Raw genomic sequence first — 17627 nt, forward strand, 5'->3', positions numbered from 1 at the left:
AAGAGTCCACATCCTCTCTGGACAACCTATTTTAATGTCAAAATATCCTCACAGGAAGAAGAGACTTTTCTCATGTTCTGGTGAAATTGTGAGTTTCACTTTGTTCCCATTGCCTGTTCACCTGTTAATAGGCAACAATCACAAGAGTCAGTCTTGTTTGCAGCCTTCCATCAGGTTTTTATAAACGTTGATTAAACCCATCCTACCTCCCAAAGGTTTCTCCTGGCCGGGCCAACCAGTCTCAGCTCTCATTTGTCTTTTGAGGTGTGCCTTCCTCCAGACCCAGTTTCTTGGGGCTTCAGACAGCCACTCCTTAACTCAGATATATGCACTCCCCTCTACTCCAAGGACACTTCCTTACTTGGATTTAAGACCTAAGTATTCAATTATAATATAATGGAGAAAATTATATAAAAATACTATGTATCTGTGGAAATATATATACTGTTAACCACAATTAAAAACAAACAAAAAACCCCAGTATTAATCTGAACAACTAGTCATAAACACCACTATTTTTATGATATTTCAGTGTTTTGAGTATTGTTGTAAAATATTTTAACATTTCATGAGAATATTTACAACCCTATGAACTGCTGCAATAGAATTAGAAATTCATGCAGTATAATAAAGTCCAACTTTTTGTGTAATATTTATTCACACTATTTTAGAAAATTAAGGCTACTTATGCCTAGCTATAGCAAATACTGTAAAATATGTGTTCTGACTATATGACTCTGTGTTAAAAGATAAAAATCCCATGAACTTTCTGTATTCCAATTCAGATGCTTTGCAAGCATTAAAATCAAAGTGTAAGAGCTCCAAAAGTATGTCCTTCATAAAATAGTTACACTGAGTTTCTTATTTCTGGAAAAGACAGCATTCAGAAATTTGTTTAGACTGGAGACAGCTGCATACAGCAGATAGAAGTTGAGGAAATGAGGGTGAGGAAATGAGGGTAAGCAAACAGTTATAATATTTCTCTTTTCCTCTTCCATCTCTGTGTGTAGAGAGGGAGAAGGAATTTGTCGTCAGTATTTTACTGCTCCATCAATTGATTGGCTTTGCTCCATGAGAAACATGGGAGGAGCGAGCAGCAAAAGTGAAACACACTTGCAGGGAGGGAACAGCAGCAGAAGAGTAATTTAATTCAAGCCAAACTATTTCTTTTCCTCTTGTGAAGAAAAAGCTGAATTCCAATGAGTGTTCTTTAAAGTGTTTCTCTACTGAAATGGAACTTCTCTCTGTGAAAGGTAGGTTTTTCTTCTCATAGAAGCTCCTTCACCCATGTGACAATATTTAGTACGTGGCTATAAAAAGTTACCTCACAGACTGGAGATGTGCATTGTTTAAGCTGATAAGAATATTTCTTGCAGTACTTCCTTCCAGGGAAGTCAAGTAAATGCAGTGTGTAAATTCTGCACTCTTGGAGTGCAGTTGAGCTGCTGCAGTGTTTAGAGTGCTGGTAGCTCAGCAATATTTTGGCCCCTCACCATTTGTGTGGAAAGTGAAAGCTCTTTTAGTGTGACAACGGTGGAATCATTCAGGCTGTCAGACGAACAGTCTGCAAATGTGGTGCAATTCCAGAGCATTCTCAGGGACGTTTAGGGAGAGATGAAAGCAAAAATCAGTAATAGGAAGGTAGGTGAGGTTGAGCAAGTGGAAAGGATATTGGAAAACAGTGGCAAGCTTTTGGAAACCTTTGCATTGTAAAGTTGTGGACTTCTTGTTTTATTGGCAATTACTACAGTCCTAAGTGTAGCAGTGAAATATATCATGTATACATTAGTGTATTACTGGAGTTTGTTCAATTATTGTAGGACAACTGTGATGTTTCACTCAAATTAAACCAAACTGTCTTACATGCATTGATATGGCAGGAAAATTTATAGAATATTGAGTTGTATTGTTTAAAAGTCTAAATTTAATGAACTTTAGGAGTCAAATAAAAAATTATGACCAGGTTAGATCTTCATAATTATGATTATATGAACCCCAATCCTATTAATTTCAGGGCATTTTTCATTAATGGAAGAGATACCTTAGTGTGAAACTTAACATTGCTGAGCAAAATCAGAATTTGAAATGTTCACTTTTTATTTGGTAAGGTATTGACTGAAGTGTATCCTTTCTAACAGCCAGAATAAATACAATGTAATAAAGGATTCTTTGTAAGATGATAGAAGCTACTTTAGATTATATACAGTCTGTGACTCTTCTGTGTCTATTGGGAAGAATTTTGAACTAGTATTAAGAGGTGATGAATAGCACACTGCCCTTCCTGGACACCTGCTCTTCATTCTGCCCTCTGTGTTGTATCTATGTATTTATTAAGTTCTTGTAAGGTGCAAAGAGTTTTCACATGTTCTCTTCCCCAAAGAATTCCAAGAAATCATATTACTGTCCCACAATGATGTTTATATTTTTTGAAGATTACTTGTTTTCATTTTTGACTGAGGTTTTTTATACCACATAAGTCCTTTAGATTTTATTTTTCATAAAATCCATTGGCGAGCATTGTTAAGGTATTATCTGAAAATAATATTTTTTTTTTAATACAGTGAAAAAAGGAAGGCTGGATAAAATGACTGGTAAGTTTAATTTCCCTTTCAATTTCTGCTTTACATTTTTCTTTCTTAGGCATGCATGTCTGTGTCACACTAAAGAATCACCTAAGCTTGGGACTATTTTAATATATTTGATCAACAGTTCAATAAAAATGAATAAATGTGGAAAGAATTAAAGATTATATATATGTTTTAGAGATCAAATTATCCTCACAAGGTTGTGGCCTCAGGCAATTGGAGATTGTGTCTGAATTTTCCCAGAGAGGAAATACAGGTTAGAGATACTGATGGACAGTTGTAGAGCTCAGGTGTGTGCCCCAGCCAATAAATATGAGCAAAACTAAGCTGCCCAGAACTCGCTAAGTTTGTTTCCAGGACCAAGATTTAGCCAGGATGGAAAAGAAAGTCTGAACTCAGCCAGAGGTTTCTCACACAGAGGTGGACTATAAATTTAAGGCCTTCAAGACCTTTGTGATTACTAGTTCTCAGGAGAAGCTGATATACAATCCAATCAGTGCAGCAAAATTTGCTGGTTAATATATTTAAGCAAATGCAAGTTGTTTAAAGTTATCTGAATTAAAGGAAGGTAACCTGAATGGGCACAGATCAAGCTGTTTGTTCTTGACACTTCTAACAGCAGGCTGTGAAATCTTTGTACAAAGTATGGACTGAAGAATCTTCTCTTTTTCATTGAAACCCTAATGCAGTCAGAGAAATGTTCTGCAGGGTTCAGCAAATCTCATATTTTGTTGATGCTCAAAAGAGGTGATAATGTACAGAATATGACTATCAAACAGAATAATTTGATAAAAAAGATGCAGTTTCAAGTTTCTTTTGAGTGCTGTTGAAGACTTGTTAACACCATAAATAATAGCAATAAAATTTGAATGGTGTATTCTCTGATAATTGGTCATGTTTTCTTGGGCAGAACCATTATGCAGGTGGTGACCAAGAGCAGCCTTGAAATACCCTCATGTTTCTCAAAATTCTGTGATTATCCTGTAGTTTATTTACTCCTTTGTGTAAACTGCTGTGAAGCTGCTGTGCTGTGCTCTGGGTTGGAAGCTGAAGGTTTGAGCAAGTGGATAACCTGCTGTTTGACAAAAAATTGCACTACATGCCTCTGTTTTTTGACAGCTGAAAGGTTTGGGAGTCACGATAATGGCTTCATGGAAACAAAACTGCAAAATTGACAGCTCCTTTCTGCTGCCAGGGTATTTTAATAATATTCACCCTGGGCAGTGTTATTCCTCAAGGAGGTTATATACTCCCAGTTATTTACGAGGTAGAGTGTCTTTTTCTTACTTGACACAACTCATGACATCTAAAGAAGGTGAATTAGTCGTAAAGCACTGAAGGGTAATATTTAGATCCAGAGAAGAGCCAAAGAAGACAAGGAACTACTGGAAAAATAGCTATTTTAAAAAACAAATGGCAGGGTTTCAGGCAAGACAATAATGCAAGCAGTCCAAAATATTTTTATTTTTTGTGATAGAAAAGGAGGTGGGGAAAGATACAAGGTGATTAAGTTTGGTCGTCTCGTCTGGTCCATGAAATTATAGTTGAATATAAAGATAATAGTATAATGAAACAGACTAACACTAAAATGCATCTTTAAGTTTCTATCTTGTCATTTATGGCTTCATTTAAAGGACATATGTTTTAATTATGAGGGAGGTTGGTTATTGTAGTTTTAATTTACAGGGGTGCTCTAAATGGCTGAAGTTAAAGACTGTGGGTTGCTATTTTTCAGCCAAGTCATTTAGAATTCTGTTGAAAATTTCTCAAACCTTGAGTTGCAGCTAAAAAACAAAGTCCTGTTTGAGAGGACTGGTGAACTGAATTATAGAAAATAAATAGAAAACATTGGCCACTGTTGAATGTGTTTATTGAACAGAATAGTTCCTGTTACATGATATCTTTTGTCCTTTGGACAAACATTATAATCAGTTCTAATCAATAAGATCTACACACAGGATGTACACAGCTAACTCTTCTCCTTCACACTTTTTGTTAACTGCAATGTAATTTGATACAACCTATTCAGTAATCTATTGTAGACATTGACACCTTCCCTGTAATTCAGACTGTTTGATTGACCTGTGGTAAAACACACAGCTCAAAAATTCTGTTCTTAGCTACCTCTTGTATATATATTTTGGCAGTAGTTCTATTAAAAAAAAATGTTTTTTTTTCAGTCCTCTGTCAATGTTTATCCTTATCTAGGATGCTGGAAGGTAGTGAAGGATGTGTTACCTGCATGCAAGCTAAAAAGCCACACTCATTGAGATGATATAATACACCTTTTACCACCTTAGATTCCTGTATGAGGCCCTACAGGATAGAGCTTTCCCTCAGTTCTTTTGCTTTTTTCTGGCAGTGATATTTTCAAGCCTTTTGAAATTTTTAAAATTTTATTCTTTTTGCTGATTGGATCCAATTTATGAATACTCATACTGTTCTTTTACAAAGGCATTTACAAAAATATATGAGTTCATTTGGGGCTGCATCTGAAACCCATTTTGCTGCTGCATGTATAACAGAACTAGATTCATGCACCAAGGCTGAATTACATATTACAAGTCTGTGGCCTTGCCTTAATTGGACATAAAAACCCATCAGCCAATCATCACTATTATCATAGCAATGGAAAGGCAAAGGAAGTCCTAATTTTCAGAAAAGGAGTTGCATGCTGGTTTCATGCAGGAGCTGTCAGGGAGATTGATAATTAAACCCTTACTGCCTTGGGGTTAAATTTCTAGCTTCTGGAAAGAACTAAAGTGAGGTTTAATGTGCTGGTTATTTCTTTTTCAGATGCATCCAAAACTTATGTTGTTTTAAAAGTCCAAAATTTGAAAAGCACTACAATCGACAGACGAGGAAGTGACCCTTGCTGGGAACAAGACTTCATGTTGTAAGTAACAGGGAATTGTTACCAATTGATTTTGTTGTATCTTTGTTGTATTTGTATATTTTAGAATAGTTTAGTACATGCAAGGCCATGTACAGACCACAGAAGCAAGGGAAAAGTATCCAGCTCAGAGAAAAGGTGCAGACTAGCCCTGGGGAACAGAACTAAAGTTAATTTTGCAAGGTACATTGCAGATCAAGGCCAGGACCAACAAGGGGAAGAATTTGTCTCCAAATTTAATTTCATATAATGTTGTAGGAATACAGGAATGAGAATAAAGAGAACTCAAATTGATCCTCAAGCAACTTGATTTTTGTTCACTCAATTTCCTTTTGGTGTGACTCATATTTTATGCATTAATTTATCTCCTCAGCTGCTAATTTAGGTAGTTTCTCTGTTACTGACCCCTGTTCTTTCTCACTTCTGTCTGCAGATCTTTGTCTGCTTCACTCAGCTCTCCATCTTGTTACTCTGTTGTTATTGTCCTCTTTTCTCTAGAGCCTTCTACACACCTCACTGGTCAGGAGGTCCAAGCATTTATATACTGCCTGACATTCTGAGGAAATCTGCTTCCAACTGTCAATTCCAAAGCAGTTAAACCCAATAAATATAATCTAATTAGATCCTGATTTAGCACATTAATCTCCACCATTTTTGGTCCCTTCTTTTTCCCTGCACAAATCTTTCTTTGTCACCATATTCCTGTTGTGGGAACATAAATTTAATTGCTGAGGTCTAGAGCTGGTTGAAATATTTTTGCAGAATTCAACATTTAATTTGCTGTAGTTCTTCTTATGAAAAAATGTCATTTTTACAATTTTGGGTATTTTCTAATCCAAGTATTTTAATGTTTTGTCAGACACATGAGTTGTTTTGAATAACTTTTTCGTATTTTCTGGTTACCTGAAGAATGTGTCAAAATATTAGTTAATACATTTGCTTTGCTGTTGTTTAAAAGGTTTTCTTCTTATCATATTATATGTAAACGAGTGTCGCATGATATCATTGAAAATGAGCAATGTATTGGGATTATTTTCTTAGTTGGCAATGTAAATCTTGCCAAAGAATACTAAAGCACTTTTCTAGCATGTTACAAGGTTGCTGTAGCTCCATCTACTGCCTGCTCATCTATACAGCACAGCAGGCTTTTAAAAGGGATTAAAAGTAGGCATTTACAAATACATTTAAGTAGACTTTGGTGAGTCATACTGTAGTTCATTTTCTTAAGGGCTGTCACTCCATCTCTCACAGTAAAAACTATGTTCTGTTACACACAGATATTACCAGCTTGCATTTTAAAAATTGCATATTTTTTAACCTTTCAGTCTGTACTTTCATTGTTGTCGGTGCAACAATTTTAATGTTGGGGTCTAAAAATTTACAGTCTGTCTTCCATAACATATTTATAAAGAGAGAAGCTGAGCAAAACAAAAATTCAATGTATCTATTCAACTGCATGAATACAGCAAAAAAGTAGACATTGATGCAGCCAACATAATGATTTTTGAGAGCGATGTGATGAGTCAAAAAGTTGTCTCAGAGGTGGCAGCCCTTGCCCTTCTCAGATTTCATTTGTTCTTTTCCTGATAACTTTAAGTACACAGTAATTCTCTGTGGTTCACCACACAGTAACTTGAAGATTATTTTAACAAAAATTAATTCAGTCAAATGAAGATTATGTGCAATCAGTCACAGCAGAGACGCCACTGCCTACTATTTTGTGACTATATAGGAAAAAACCCACCTCTATATCTCCTGTAAGTCACTAACTTATTATTATAGATTACTGAGCGGTTGAAACTGCGTTTTCAGATTCAGTTTAACGGTTTCTGTATTCATTCTTTTTAGTGAAATCTGTGCTGATGGAAAGGGCTTCCTTGTAGAGCTGTGGAAGAAAGGCTTGCTCTGGGATAGCATTTTGGGAGTTTTATGGATTCCCCTTGCAACTGTGGAATATGCAACAGATGTAAGTTGACTTTCTGTGGAATTATAGAACACTGAGTAAAATCCAACAAATTTCTCATTCTTAATCTCCCCAAATACTGTAATGACATTTATGATCAGTGTATATTCTATCTCCTTTGCTCCAGTCTGCAATGGTGAGGCATAATGTACATGTGACTCTTAAAGTGACAACTGAAATGCTTTATCCAAATATCCTGGAGAAATGGCTCGGATACTGAGCCAGGTATTCCACAGGCAGTGAGTTAGTTCATCTGCTCTCATGAACTGTTAGGGAGGCAGGGGTGGTCTGGTTTATATGATTAAAGTGAAAGAGTTTTAGATTAACTCTCCAGGCCTGGCTCTTCATTGTGTGACTTTGGGTAAATCTCTACTAAAGTGGGCAAAATACTGTTGTTCTCTCTGTCAAGGGAATTGGCCACTGTCTCAGAGAGGAAAACTGAAATTTGCCCTGTGGAACTATAGAAGAAGTTACAGAGTGCATAGAGAAGGCTGAGTGGAGAAACTGGGTCAATATCAAGAGTTATGTATCCAGCATAGTCAGCTGGCCACCAGAGTGAGCATACTTGCCCTCAGTAGGATATCAAATAAGGAAAAAAGGTTTCTGGGGCTGTGGAAATACAGAAGCAAACTGCCTGTGCTGCAAAATTTTCTGAATTCAGAAAACATAAGAGTTACCTCATTCTAATATTCCACAATTCTCCCGTCCATGAATATGCTCTGCTACACATAGTCCATGGAGTCTGTTTTTAAAGTAGCTCTGAATGACAGAAGATTAATTTAATCTTTGAAAAATTTTTTGCCTTCTTTAATTTTTCTAAAACATAAAAAAGGCGACTGAAGATGAGGGAAAGGAGAGAAAATCAGAAGACCACTTCCTACAGTATCTCTCATCAGACCCTATAGCAATTTCTTTACAGGAAGTAATAAATATTCATATATGCATTGAACTGACATTTCAATGATTCTACTCAGAAAATGGAAGCAGAGGAAGAAAGTAGTTCCTGCTTAAATTAGAAGTTGCTCTGTATCACAGCTGCCAAGTGCCATTTCCAGCCCCCAGGCAAGTGGTTCTGCTCTGCTGCCCTGGCTGTTGTTGAGTTACAACTTGCTGACATAGAGATTGTGGCTTACTAGTAAATATTGAAACTTTAAACAAACACAGATGAAAGATAAGGGACTTTTTCTTAATTTCTTCAGATCCTCTAAACCTTCATTTATAATTAATCCACTGCGGAAGTTTCCTAGTTATGCTGCTTGTCTTAACCCCACAGCTCTGTTCTGGGCATTATAGCTCAGAAATAAACTATAAGGGAGCATTACTTCAGAAACAAGTTTTTTTGGCTTTGTTATTAGTTTATACGGATTGTTTCAGTCTTTCTACAATGTACTTGTTTGGCACCAGTTCAAAGGGAAACTGGAAAATCTGAGTTGATAAGTGTGATTTTCAACAGTCATATTTCTTGTGTCTTAATCATCTGACAACCTTAATGTGTATTCATCTCTATTTTAGAGCAAATGTTATATTATTTTGAATTCAATGACTGTGAGAAAACTTGATGAAGTCCTAAGTAACACTCACAAAAACAAAAGTTGGAAGAATGGATATCTAAGCATATTGTTGTTACAAAGAAACTCCTATTGACTCAGGGGAAACCTCATCCAGTAAAAAGTGGGTAATCCAATAAATCCTGCCCAGGTAATTTTCATAACTTCTTTTTCCTAGGAAGGCCCGGGTTCCTGGTGGACCTTGCATTCTGAAGTAATAAAAAATGGAAGTGAGATTCAAGGCACAAAAACACCAACTTCACACGAGATCTTACTGGATGTCTATTTTGCTTTACCATTTGGTGAGTTACAGATTAAGATCTCTCTCCAGCATTCCAGCCATTCTATATTTCACTCTAAATTTCTGAAATACAATGCCAAATAGCAATTTTTCTGTAGAATCCTAAATGCTTTTTCATCACTGGGGCATTTGCACAATTGATACCAGGAATTGGTACTGGTAAGTAATGGAATCACTGAGAGCCACTTCCACAAGAAGCTGGATGACGAGTTTCACTGGGTAATGTTCATCCACACGTGGATGTGTCTTCCACATAAGGAAATATCTCCTTAAGGCTCAATACAGAGCCTGTGTGTTACAGCTCTGTAGCACATCAGCTGTTTGCATGATGTAAATTGTAGTAAAATCCAGGGCTTTCACAGCATTTTTTACCTTACTAGCAGATGTTGTCTGCCTTTATGAATAGTGCACATGATGATGTAAACTATATATATGTATATGAAAGTAGAAATGGAAACCGAACGAACATCAAATTATGTATCACCACACATTATTTCCAGATACAGTACAAAGAGATAGACTTTATTAAGATTATCAATCCATCTGTATGGTAGTCTATGCCAAATAAGTTCTCAAACATAAGTTAGCTTAACATTTTACTCTTTAATGTAGTCTAATGTAGACTAATATTAAAATTTACAAAAGAATAAATTTTTAAAAAGTGAAGAAGAGAGAATGAGAAACATTATTTATCTCTTGAAAGGAGGACTAGAAGGTTTACTAGCTGGCTAAGGTTCTTTTTGAAATGCATTGCCTGAGACTGAAGTTGGTAATACAGCTCATGCTGATTTGAGTAGTTATTTCTGATGTTTCTGGGTGTAGTTTGCATGACTACACTGCTGTTAATAGGTGAGGTAGAATGCATATCTTTTCACAGAGTGACTGTGGGCTGTTGTGGATTCTTATGAGTTACAACAGGGCCCAGTTTTTTTTTTTAACAAAAAATTACTCCTTCTTTACTACTTCCTAGCCAATAAAGCATTTTAAAAGATAACCTAAGCCCTAGCCACACTCTATTTTTTGTTTGCTTGGTTTGCTTGGTTTATTTTCCCCAGCAGCCACAATTTTCAGTTGTCTGAGTAAAAATTCATGCTATTCTCATGTGCCTCCATCTTTTGCTTATGTCATAATTTTATTTCATTTAAGTATGATGGAAAGTGTACAGAAGACAAATGGACTGAGTCTTTAAGCATAAAAATAGATTAATAGAACAAAGAAGAGGCAGTTTATAAAGAAGATGACAGAGAAGGACAACAGTTTGTCCACTAACAGTGGAATGCCCATTAAAAAAGGAGGAAAAAATGGTACAAAGGGTACTTTTATAGCACAGGTCATCCAGAGAAGTTGTAGATGCCTGGAAGTATTCAAAGCAAGGTTGGATGGGACTTTGGACAACCTGTGGTAGTTTTTCCTGTCCATGGAAGTGAGATTGAGACTAGAGGATCTTTAAGGCCCTTCCAGATGAAACCCAATGATTCTTGGAACCTCCTTTGAATCAGCTGAATATTTTAAGTAAGTCCTTACATAGTTTTCATATCTAGAAACCTACTGTAAATCTGTTACAGGAACTCTAATTGTGTGTTTACAAGCTGTAAATTCAGATTGTTACCAATTTCAGGCTGATACTTGGAGGGAGTGTTGGTTTGTATGTTGCAGTTTGTCTTCTGTTTTCAAATAAATACATTTGAAAGTGTTCTAAAGACAGTCCCTGGGACTGCAGTCTCGGAGCACTGGAAATCCTGTAGAGGTCACTCTTACACTGTAGTTTTCTGCATAGAGGAAGGAACCCTAAAGCATTATGCCTCCATTATTGAGAAAGCCACGTTTCCCCTCTACCTGGAGTTTTACCTGGACATTACATTTCCATGGCTTACTCTGTTGAATGGCTCTCAGCTCAACTGGAGCAGCTGAGGGTCTGTCCTTGACTGTTGGAGTCAGTACAGCCTCTTTATGATGACAAAGTTACATTGGGAAGGTAGAAGGCTTCAGTTACTTCTGACAGTTCCTGAGACCTGTCTATTTGAGAATGCCAGATACTGCTGCTTTAACAATATGACTTCATTTGGACTTGAAGCACTTGTGTGTAACAGGGAAATGTTTTCACATCATCAGCTCACCATGAGTGCTTCTTTCTAGCAGTATCACTTGATGTGGTAGCAACAAAATTGTCATTTCACCATTGCCATTTATACTAAGCTCCATTAAAAGGCTGCTAAGTAGAATGAGGATCTAATATATTTAAAATTCTGCAAGCAAAGTCACAGTAATAAAATCCTATTTAGATAAATACTAGAGCTGGATTGCAAACATTTTTAATGTGTCTAAAACTCAAGGTTTTTTAAAGATAGTCAGGGTTTTTTATAAAATACAATCATTTTACTTCAATTTTATTAGGTCTTTCTTGTAAGAAACAGAAGAAAATTTACAGGATATATCTTATTTTTTTCTAAAATTCAGCATTAGAGATGTATGGCATGCTCCTTAACATTCAATTATACCTTACATAAAGAGTATAAGAAATTAAAGAGAACTTTAGTGAAGTGAAATGTAATTTGCAATAGCTATAATTCTGAAAATCATTTATGTGCCTTGGGAACTAAGATCTCATTTTGACAAGTAGCCTGCTGAAAGTCAACAGAATTTTTACCTCATGAATAATTTTGGAATATACCATGCAGGTATTCACCTCTAAGGCTTGGCTGAAATTCAGCTCATTGTCACATTTTTCATATATGTTAATTAGCAAATGAGGTAACAATAATAAAGGATTAGCAAATGACAACATTAATTGTTCTGATACCATTTTGATCAGCATAAACCAAGGTCCTGAAAAATCACAGTGAAGTGATTGGGAAAACTCATGTGCCAAAGTATAGAATTCTAAGTACAGACCACTTTAGTTAGTATAGTAATTCACATATTACAAGTATATATTACATATGTATATACTTACAACCTAAACATATATTTACATACTTACATAACCTTACGTATAACCTAAAAGTTGTGATTAACTTATGCAGAAGGAAAACCAAAAGATCCTCTTGTTTTCCAAAGTATTATCTCTATCTTCTCCTTGTTTCACAACAGTGTTGCACTCACTTTGAGGAAAATATATGACACAAATTTTTGGCAGCTAACCTCGTGTTAGTAAACAGTGTGAGAGGAAATAAATCAAAACATAGTTCCTAATACGTAACAAAACTTTAAAAGAGAAAAGAAGAAAAAAAAGGAGAAAAGACACGAGCACCCAAATTTTTCTCATCATTGTGGAAGAAAATGCCCCCACAATCAAGGTCAGATCATGAACCCCTTCCTCTCACTACAGCTAAAAGGATGATTTATAGAGCAAAATGATCATCTTGGAACTCTATTTCTGCTGTTCTCGTCATAAGTGATTTAATCATTATAATGTTTGTAATTGACTTCATTAATTCCCTATTACCGTAAATTTAACGAATTAAGTTAATTAATTTAATGTGTACTTCCTCTTTTGAGAAGTAAAATGGGCTGAAAGATTTCTAACAGCTTTTTCCTTCTCTACAGATACCCACAAAGACTTAGATTGCACAGCCTGGCACAGAGGGCCACCCCTCCAAAGTACAAGACCTTCACATCAAGATACATCTGGTATTTGGTCACCCATGGAAAGTGGTCTCAGCACACAAGAGAGCAAACCAAGGTATTTTGCCTTGTCACATCAGACGTGTATGATAATGTTTGTTGATTTTTTTAAAATGTCTGAATGCCAGAGTGATACTTTACAGTCATTTTAAGCAAGAATGTGACTTACAAACTTAAAAAGTTTCATAAACTTATAAACCCATAAGGGATATATTTCCTTATTATGGTGGGACAGAGCATGATAAATCTTCACCTTCTAATGAAAGAAAAACCATGAAGGATACTGTCTCCTGTGAAACCACTTTGCAAACATGTGCCTTCTCAATAAATCTTTGGTGGTAAATAAAGCAGATTATAACCTACAAAAAATGTAGGCATTAAAGAAAAGGCAACCAAACTTATATTTGGCTAATTAGTACAAGACAAGAATATAAACTATTAATGATGCAAAAGGGGTAAATACCATTCTAGACTGTTCTGCAGCGGATTGCTGTGTATATACACATGGTTTCAGAAGTGCAAGGGGATTGATTGATTGGTGTTCATTTAAGGTGATGTTTTAAAGGATAATGTTTTAAAGGCAATGCAGGTAATAATTAGCTTTGCTATATTCTTTTATGGCAGATACATGTATATCTGTCCTGTTCTCACCCTTGGGCATGTGTCTACACAGAGTTCACCTATTCAATAGTGACTTTCTGAAAACTTAAGAAAAGAAGGGTAGCAAGTCCTAACATGATTTAGATATTGTAACTGATTGCATCTGGAAATCAGGAAAGACATTTGATTCCATTTTTGAAGCTAATATATTTACCTAGACAGGCTATCTTCACTTCTACAAGTTTTCCAGAAGAGAATTAATATTTTCTGTCTTTTTACTTTGAGCAAACACAAATGCTGTGGGGAAAAAAAGAAAATAAGGAAAAGATAATTGCTGTCTTTCTGCTTCCCTGAGTGTGGAAAATGATAATACATAAAGAGAGGAAGGGGCAAGGTGGCAAAATTGTATTACTTTGATTCCATCACCTTCTGCTGAGTGGAGTTGAATGCTCAGGAGGGAGTCCAGTCAGCCTCTGAGAACATCTCTCAGCAGTGGTCTCCGAGCAGAGAGAGCCTTCTATGCCTTGGTATAATCACTTCCCTTCTCTTGCAAAGGCAAACTGGGGAGAAAAAAAGTTTTCTGTCTCTACTGTTCATTTTGGCTTTCATGTCAGCTGTCACAGACTGTATTACATTTCATTATGGTGTCCTTTATCTATAGTAGTGCAGGAAAGATACTGTGAGCAGCTGACACTCAAAAAAGGTGTTTTCTTGATGAAGGGTAGAACAGGCTCTTGGGAAAAGCAGCAAGACTAAATGGTGTGTCAGGCACTTGACTCATGTTTAAGTCGTGCTTAACAGCAGTGGTACCAGAAAATTAGCTCAAACACAGGAGAAAATAGGATAAAACCTCTTCCATTATGAAGTTATGTGTTCTCTGAGGCAATAACATGTGGATGCACTTAAATGACCTTTTCATGGACTCTAAAAAAGCAGAGTCCATGTAACATCAACACAAAATTACTAGGAAACAAATGAGTCTGCAAAAAGATCATCAAGCACATGGATGCAGTGAGTCAGAGGCTGTACATGGACAAGGTGCCACGGCATCTCTTTGCTTCTTGTCATCCTTAGCCTGTTTACATTTGCTAGTAAGTCCTTGCAGGGTATTTGCAGAGAAGTACAAGTGCCTCCTTAGGGGGTGAGCTGTCAGCAATGGCAGCATTCAAGAGCTGCTTCTCTATGTTTTTCTAAGCACATGTCCAGTCATTAGCATATCATCTGGGTTGACATGTATTTTTCAACAGAGATCTGAGCCTCTGAGCAGGTTAAGTTAAACCAAAAGAAGTTAACCTGATCTGACTATGGAATTATTTCCTTTACCTCTTTGTACCAAATAATTTTATTGAATTTAATTAAACCTTTATATTAATAAATTAGGAGTAAGCACTGAACTACATATTATTTTTAAGTGAAAAGTTCTTTCATCTAATAATAGGTATTTTCAAAGATTATGAGCAGAAAGATTATGATTGTTTTACAGTTTACTTAGAGATGTGTATTTATTCAAAATAACTGTTTTGTACTAAAAGTCTGAGAAGTTAGATTACACTATATGTTTTGAATAGCTGTATTAAACACCAGTTTAGCTATCCTGTAAATATTCAAGTATTAATGGGGATAAAATTTCTTCATTAAGTTTTTTTACACTGATATTTATTTGTCAAGTCTTTGATTATATATATAAATGGTGTTTATGGCAGTTAACTTTAAATGTAGACTGATAGCTAATTAAGTGTAATTGATTAACTTTTTGCAGAAAGCATAAACTCACTAAATCAGATTTTGAAGGATGTGGTAAATTATTAAGTGACTTCTTATTAGAGCAATATATTTTCTCCCAGAGGCTTAAAAAGAAAAAAAGAAATGAGAGAGAGAGAAAGGGAAAATACTGGTAAAAAAACCCCAAACAAAAAAACACCTAAGTTTTTCTCCATTTAATGTAATCAATGAATGAATAACTGTGAATTTATAAAAATTAGCAATTGAGTATTTATTATATACTTCATTCCAGCTCTGTACAGTAACCATTTGATAAGTCAGTTGGCTCTTTCTGTTTGCATCATTAGTACCCAGTGCTGAATGCTACTACTGGCAAGAATTAGGATTTCACAGGTAATCTCTTTGGTACCACTGAGGTAGAAATATGTTACTGTATATCCAGAACTGCCAGAAATTTCCAGATATGCCTGTTAATCAGAAACTCAGGTGAATGGCATAAAATTGATTAGGGGCATTTCCAAAAAAGAGAAAATGAAACAAAAATTTCCTTTAAAAAACAACCAACCGACCCCAAAACCTAAGTACAGCAACATGGACAAGGATCTTTCTTTTAAAAAGAATATTGATTTGTCCTGTGATACTTGTCTTCTCTACAGAACTGAAAATCAGTCATTGGACAAGGAGAAAAAAAGACTTTGTTACGTTTAAAAAAATTAAAAATCCATTATTGGGGTTTATTTATTTCTACCTGCATAGGCCCCATGAGTAGATATCATACACACATACACAGGAAATGAAGGAGGGATATGCTGCCCACAAACCTGTGCTAGATCTATAGAGATTTTATGGACAAATTTGGATTTGAGTATCTGATTCTTAAGTGTTTGGTTTTAACAGTGTTTCCTCTGATCTAATGTTTTGGGTGGTGGTAACTGTTGAGTGTTAAAAGGATATATATTACTAAAAGTGGACTTCATGACCTACAACCATTGCAATGTTGTTTTCAATGTAATATTCATTAAACTGATATTAATTAAAGCAAATTAGTGATCTATGACAGCAACATACAGGTTTATTTTTTCAAACTGATGAATACCAAAAAGAAAGCTTGAATGTGATGGACTCAGAAGTTTCTTAATGCTTGGAGCATCATGAGCATTAAATGGCCTTTTAAGAACGTAATTAATCTTCCCTGGCTTTAAATACAGAAAGAACCAAATGATTGCTAAGGTCTAAATTAATTTGAAGTGATCACTTTACAGCCATTTCTCCAAAAATCTGTTTCATTATTCATGCCTAGATAACAGAAAAATTGATGGGCAGGCATAAAATTATTTCTAAACCATGAAAATTTCCATCTCTGCCACTTGGCTACAGGTTATGAACTCCTTAAACTAAAGCCATATTTCCAGTACACAGCCATAGCTGTTTAAGCAGATAATGTTTGTCCATGTAAGTTTGTTTTCTGTTCTGATCATTCATTGAGAGATTGTTTCTCAAAGTGAAATTACAGAATAGTTTAGCATAACTGATCTTGCATAATGTGTTGTTGTTTCCTTTCATATTTATTGCCAAAAAGAAATAAGGTCCAAAAGAAAGTAAAGAAGGAGGCAGGGTAACAAAAGTTGTATGTCACATGTAAGCCTTTTAGCTATGACTGTCCACCGGTTCCCAGCTTTTCAGAACTGGCATATTATTTTTAAAATATAAAAAGCAGTTGACATTATAATTAGTGATGGGTGTGTTTGCATTTAATTATTATTCTGAGGCTGTTCTCTAAAATGTAGATTGTTTAACTCATGTAATACTTCTGTGTTCCAAAGGCAAGGTAAAATTGTTGTTTACATCAAAACACATGAACCAAGAGTTATGAAATATTTTTACATATTAAAGAGCATGATCTTTCCTGCTCTGCTGTCCTTTCCAAGTTCAGCTCCACCCTCTTGCTTTTTGCAAATGTGTTTCCTTCAGATGTTCCGTACCCTAGAACTATTGCTCTTGATTGGAACAAAACCAGTATTTTAAAAGACTACTTTAAAAAAAAAAAAAGGAATTTTAAAGAATGTTGCAGTAGCTCTCTACAGCAAGAAAACTACAAACAAAATTTAAACTTAGAACTGGAGAATACTAAGTCTCATAAATAAATGAATTTGAAGTTGAAGCAATTTTTATGGGTTTTGTTATACAGCTCTACTTTATAACTATGTCAGCTTTACGATCATTACCAGTTTTATTCTTACATTTTAAAAAATACTCGGTTGCAAAAAAAAATACAAAAGAAGATAAATTAGCAGTTAAAAATATATAGAGAAAACATTGTACTTGAAAGAGATTGAGAAAAAGGACATTGAGGGAATTGAGAAACATTTAGGGAATTGAAGATTCTGTCAGA

At 35.3% G+C, this 17627-nt stretch overlaps 1 protein-coding gene across 1 annotated transcript; it reads left to right on the forward strand.

Annotated features, from left to right (window-relative positions):
• Positions 1-1146: 1146 nt before the first annotated feature.
• Positions 1147-13604, forward strand: LOC116792951 (protein unc-13 homolog A-like). Its single transcript, XM_032700457.1, has 7 exons — positions 1147-1253; positions 2562-2591; positions 5382-5481; positions 7327-7444; positions 9167-9290; positions 12836-12971; positions 13538-13604. Exons 1-7 carry the CDS (start codon positions 1232-1234, stop codon positions 13602-13604), a joined length of 597 nt encoding a protein of 198 aa, XP_032556348.1. The 5' UTR covers positions 1147-1231.
• Positions 13605-17627: the final 4023 nt, after the last annotated feature.

Source organism: Chiroxiphia lanceolata, chromosome 12, assembly GCF_009829145.1.
Source record: "Chiroxiphia lanceolata isolate bChiLan1 chromosome 12, bChiLan1.pri, whole genome shotgun sequence".
Lineage (NCBI taxonomy): Eukaryota > Metazoa > Chordata > Aves > Passeriformes > Pipridae > Chiroxiphia > Chiroxiphia lanceolata.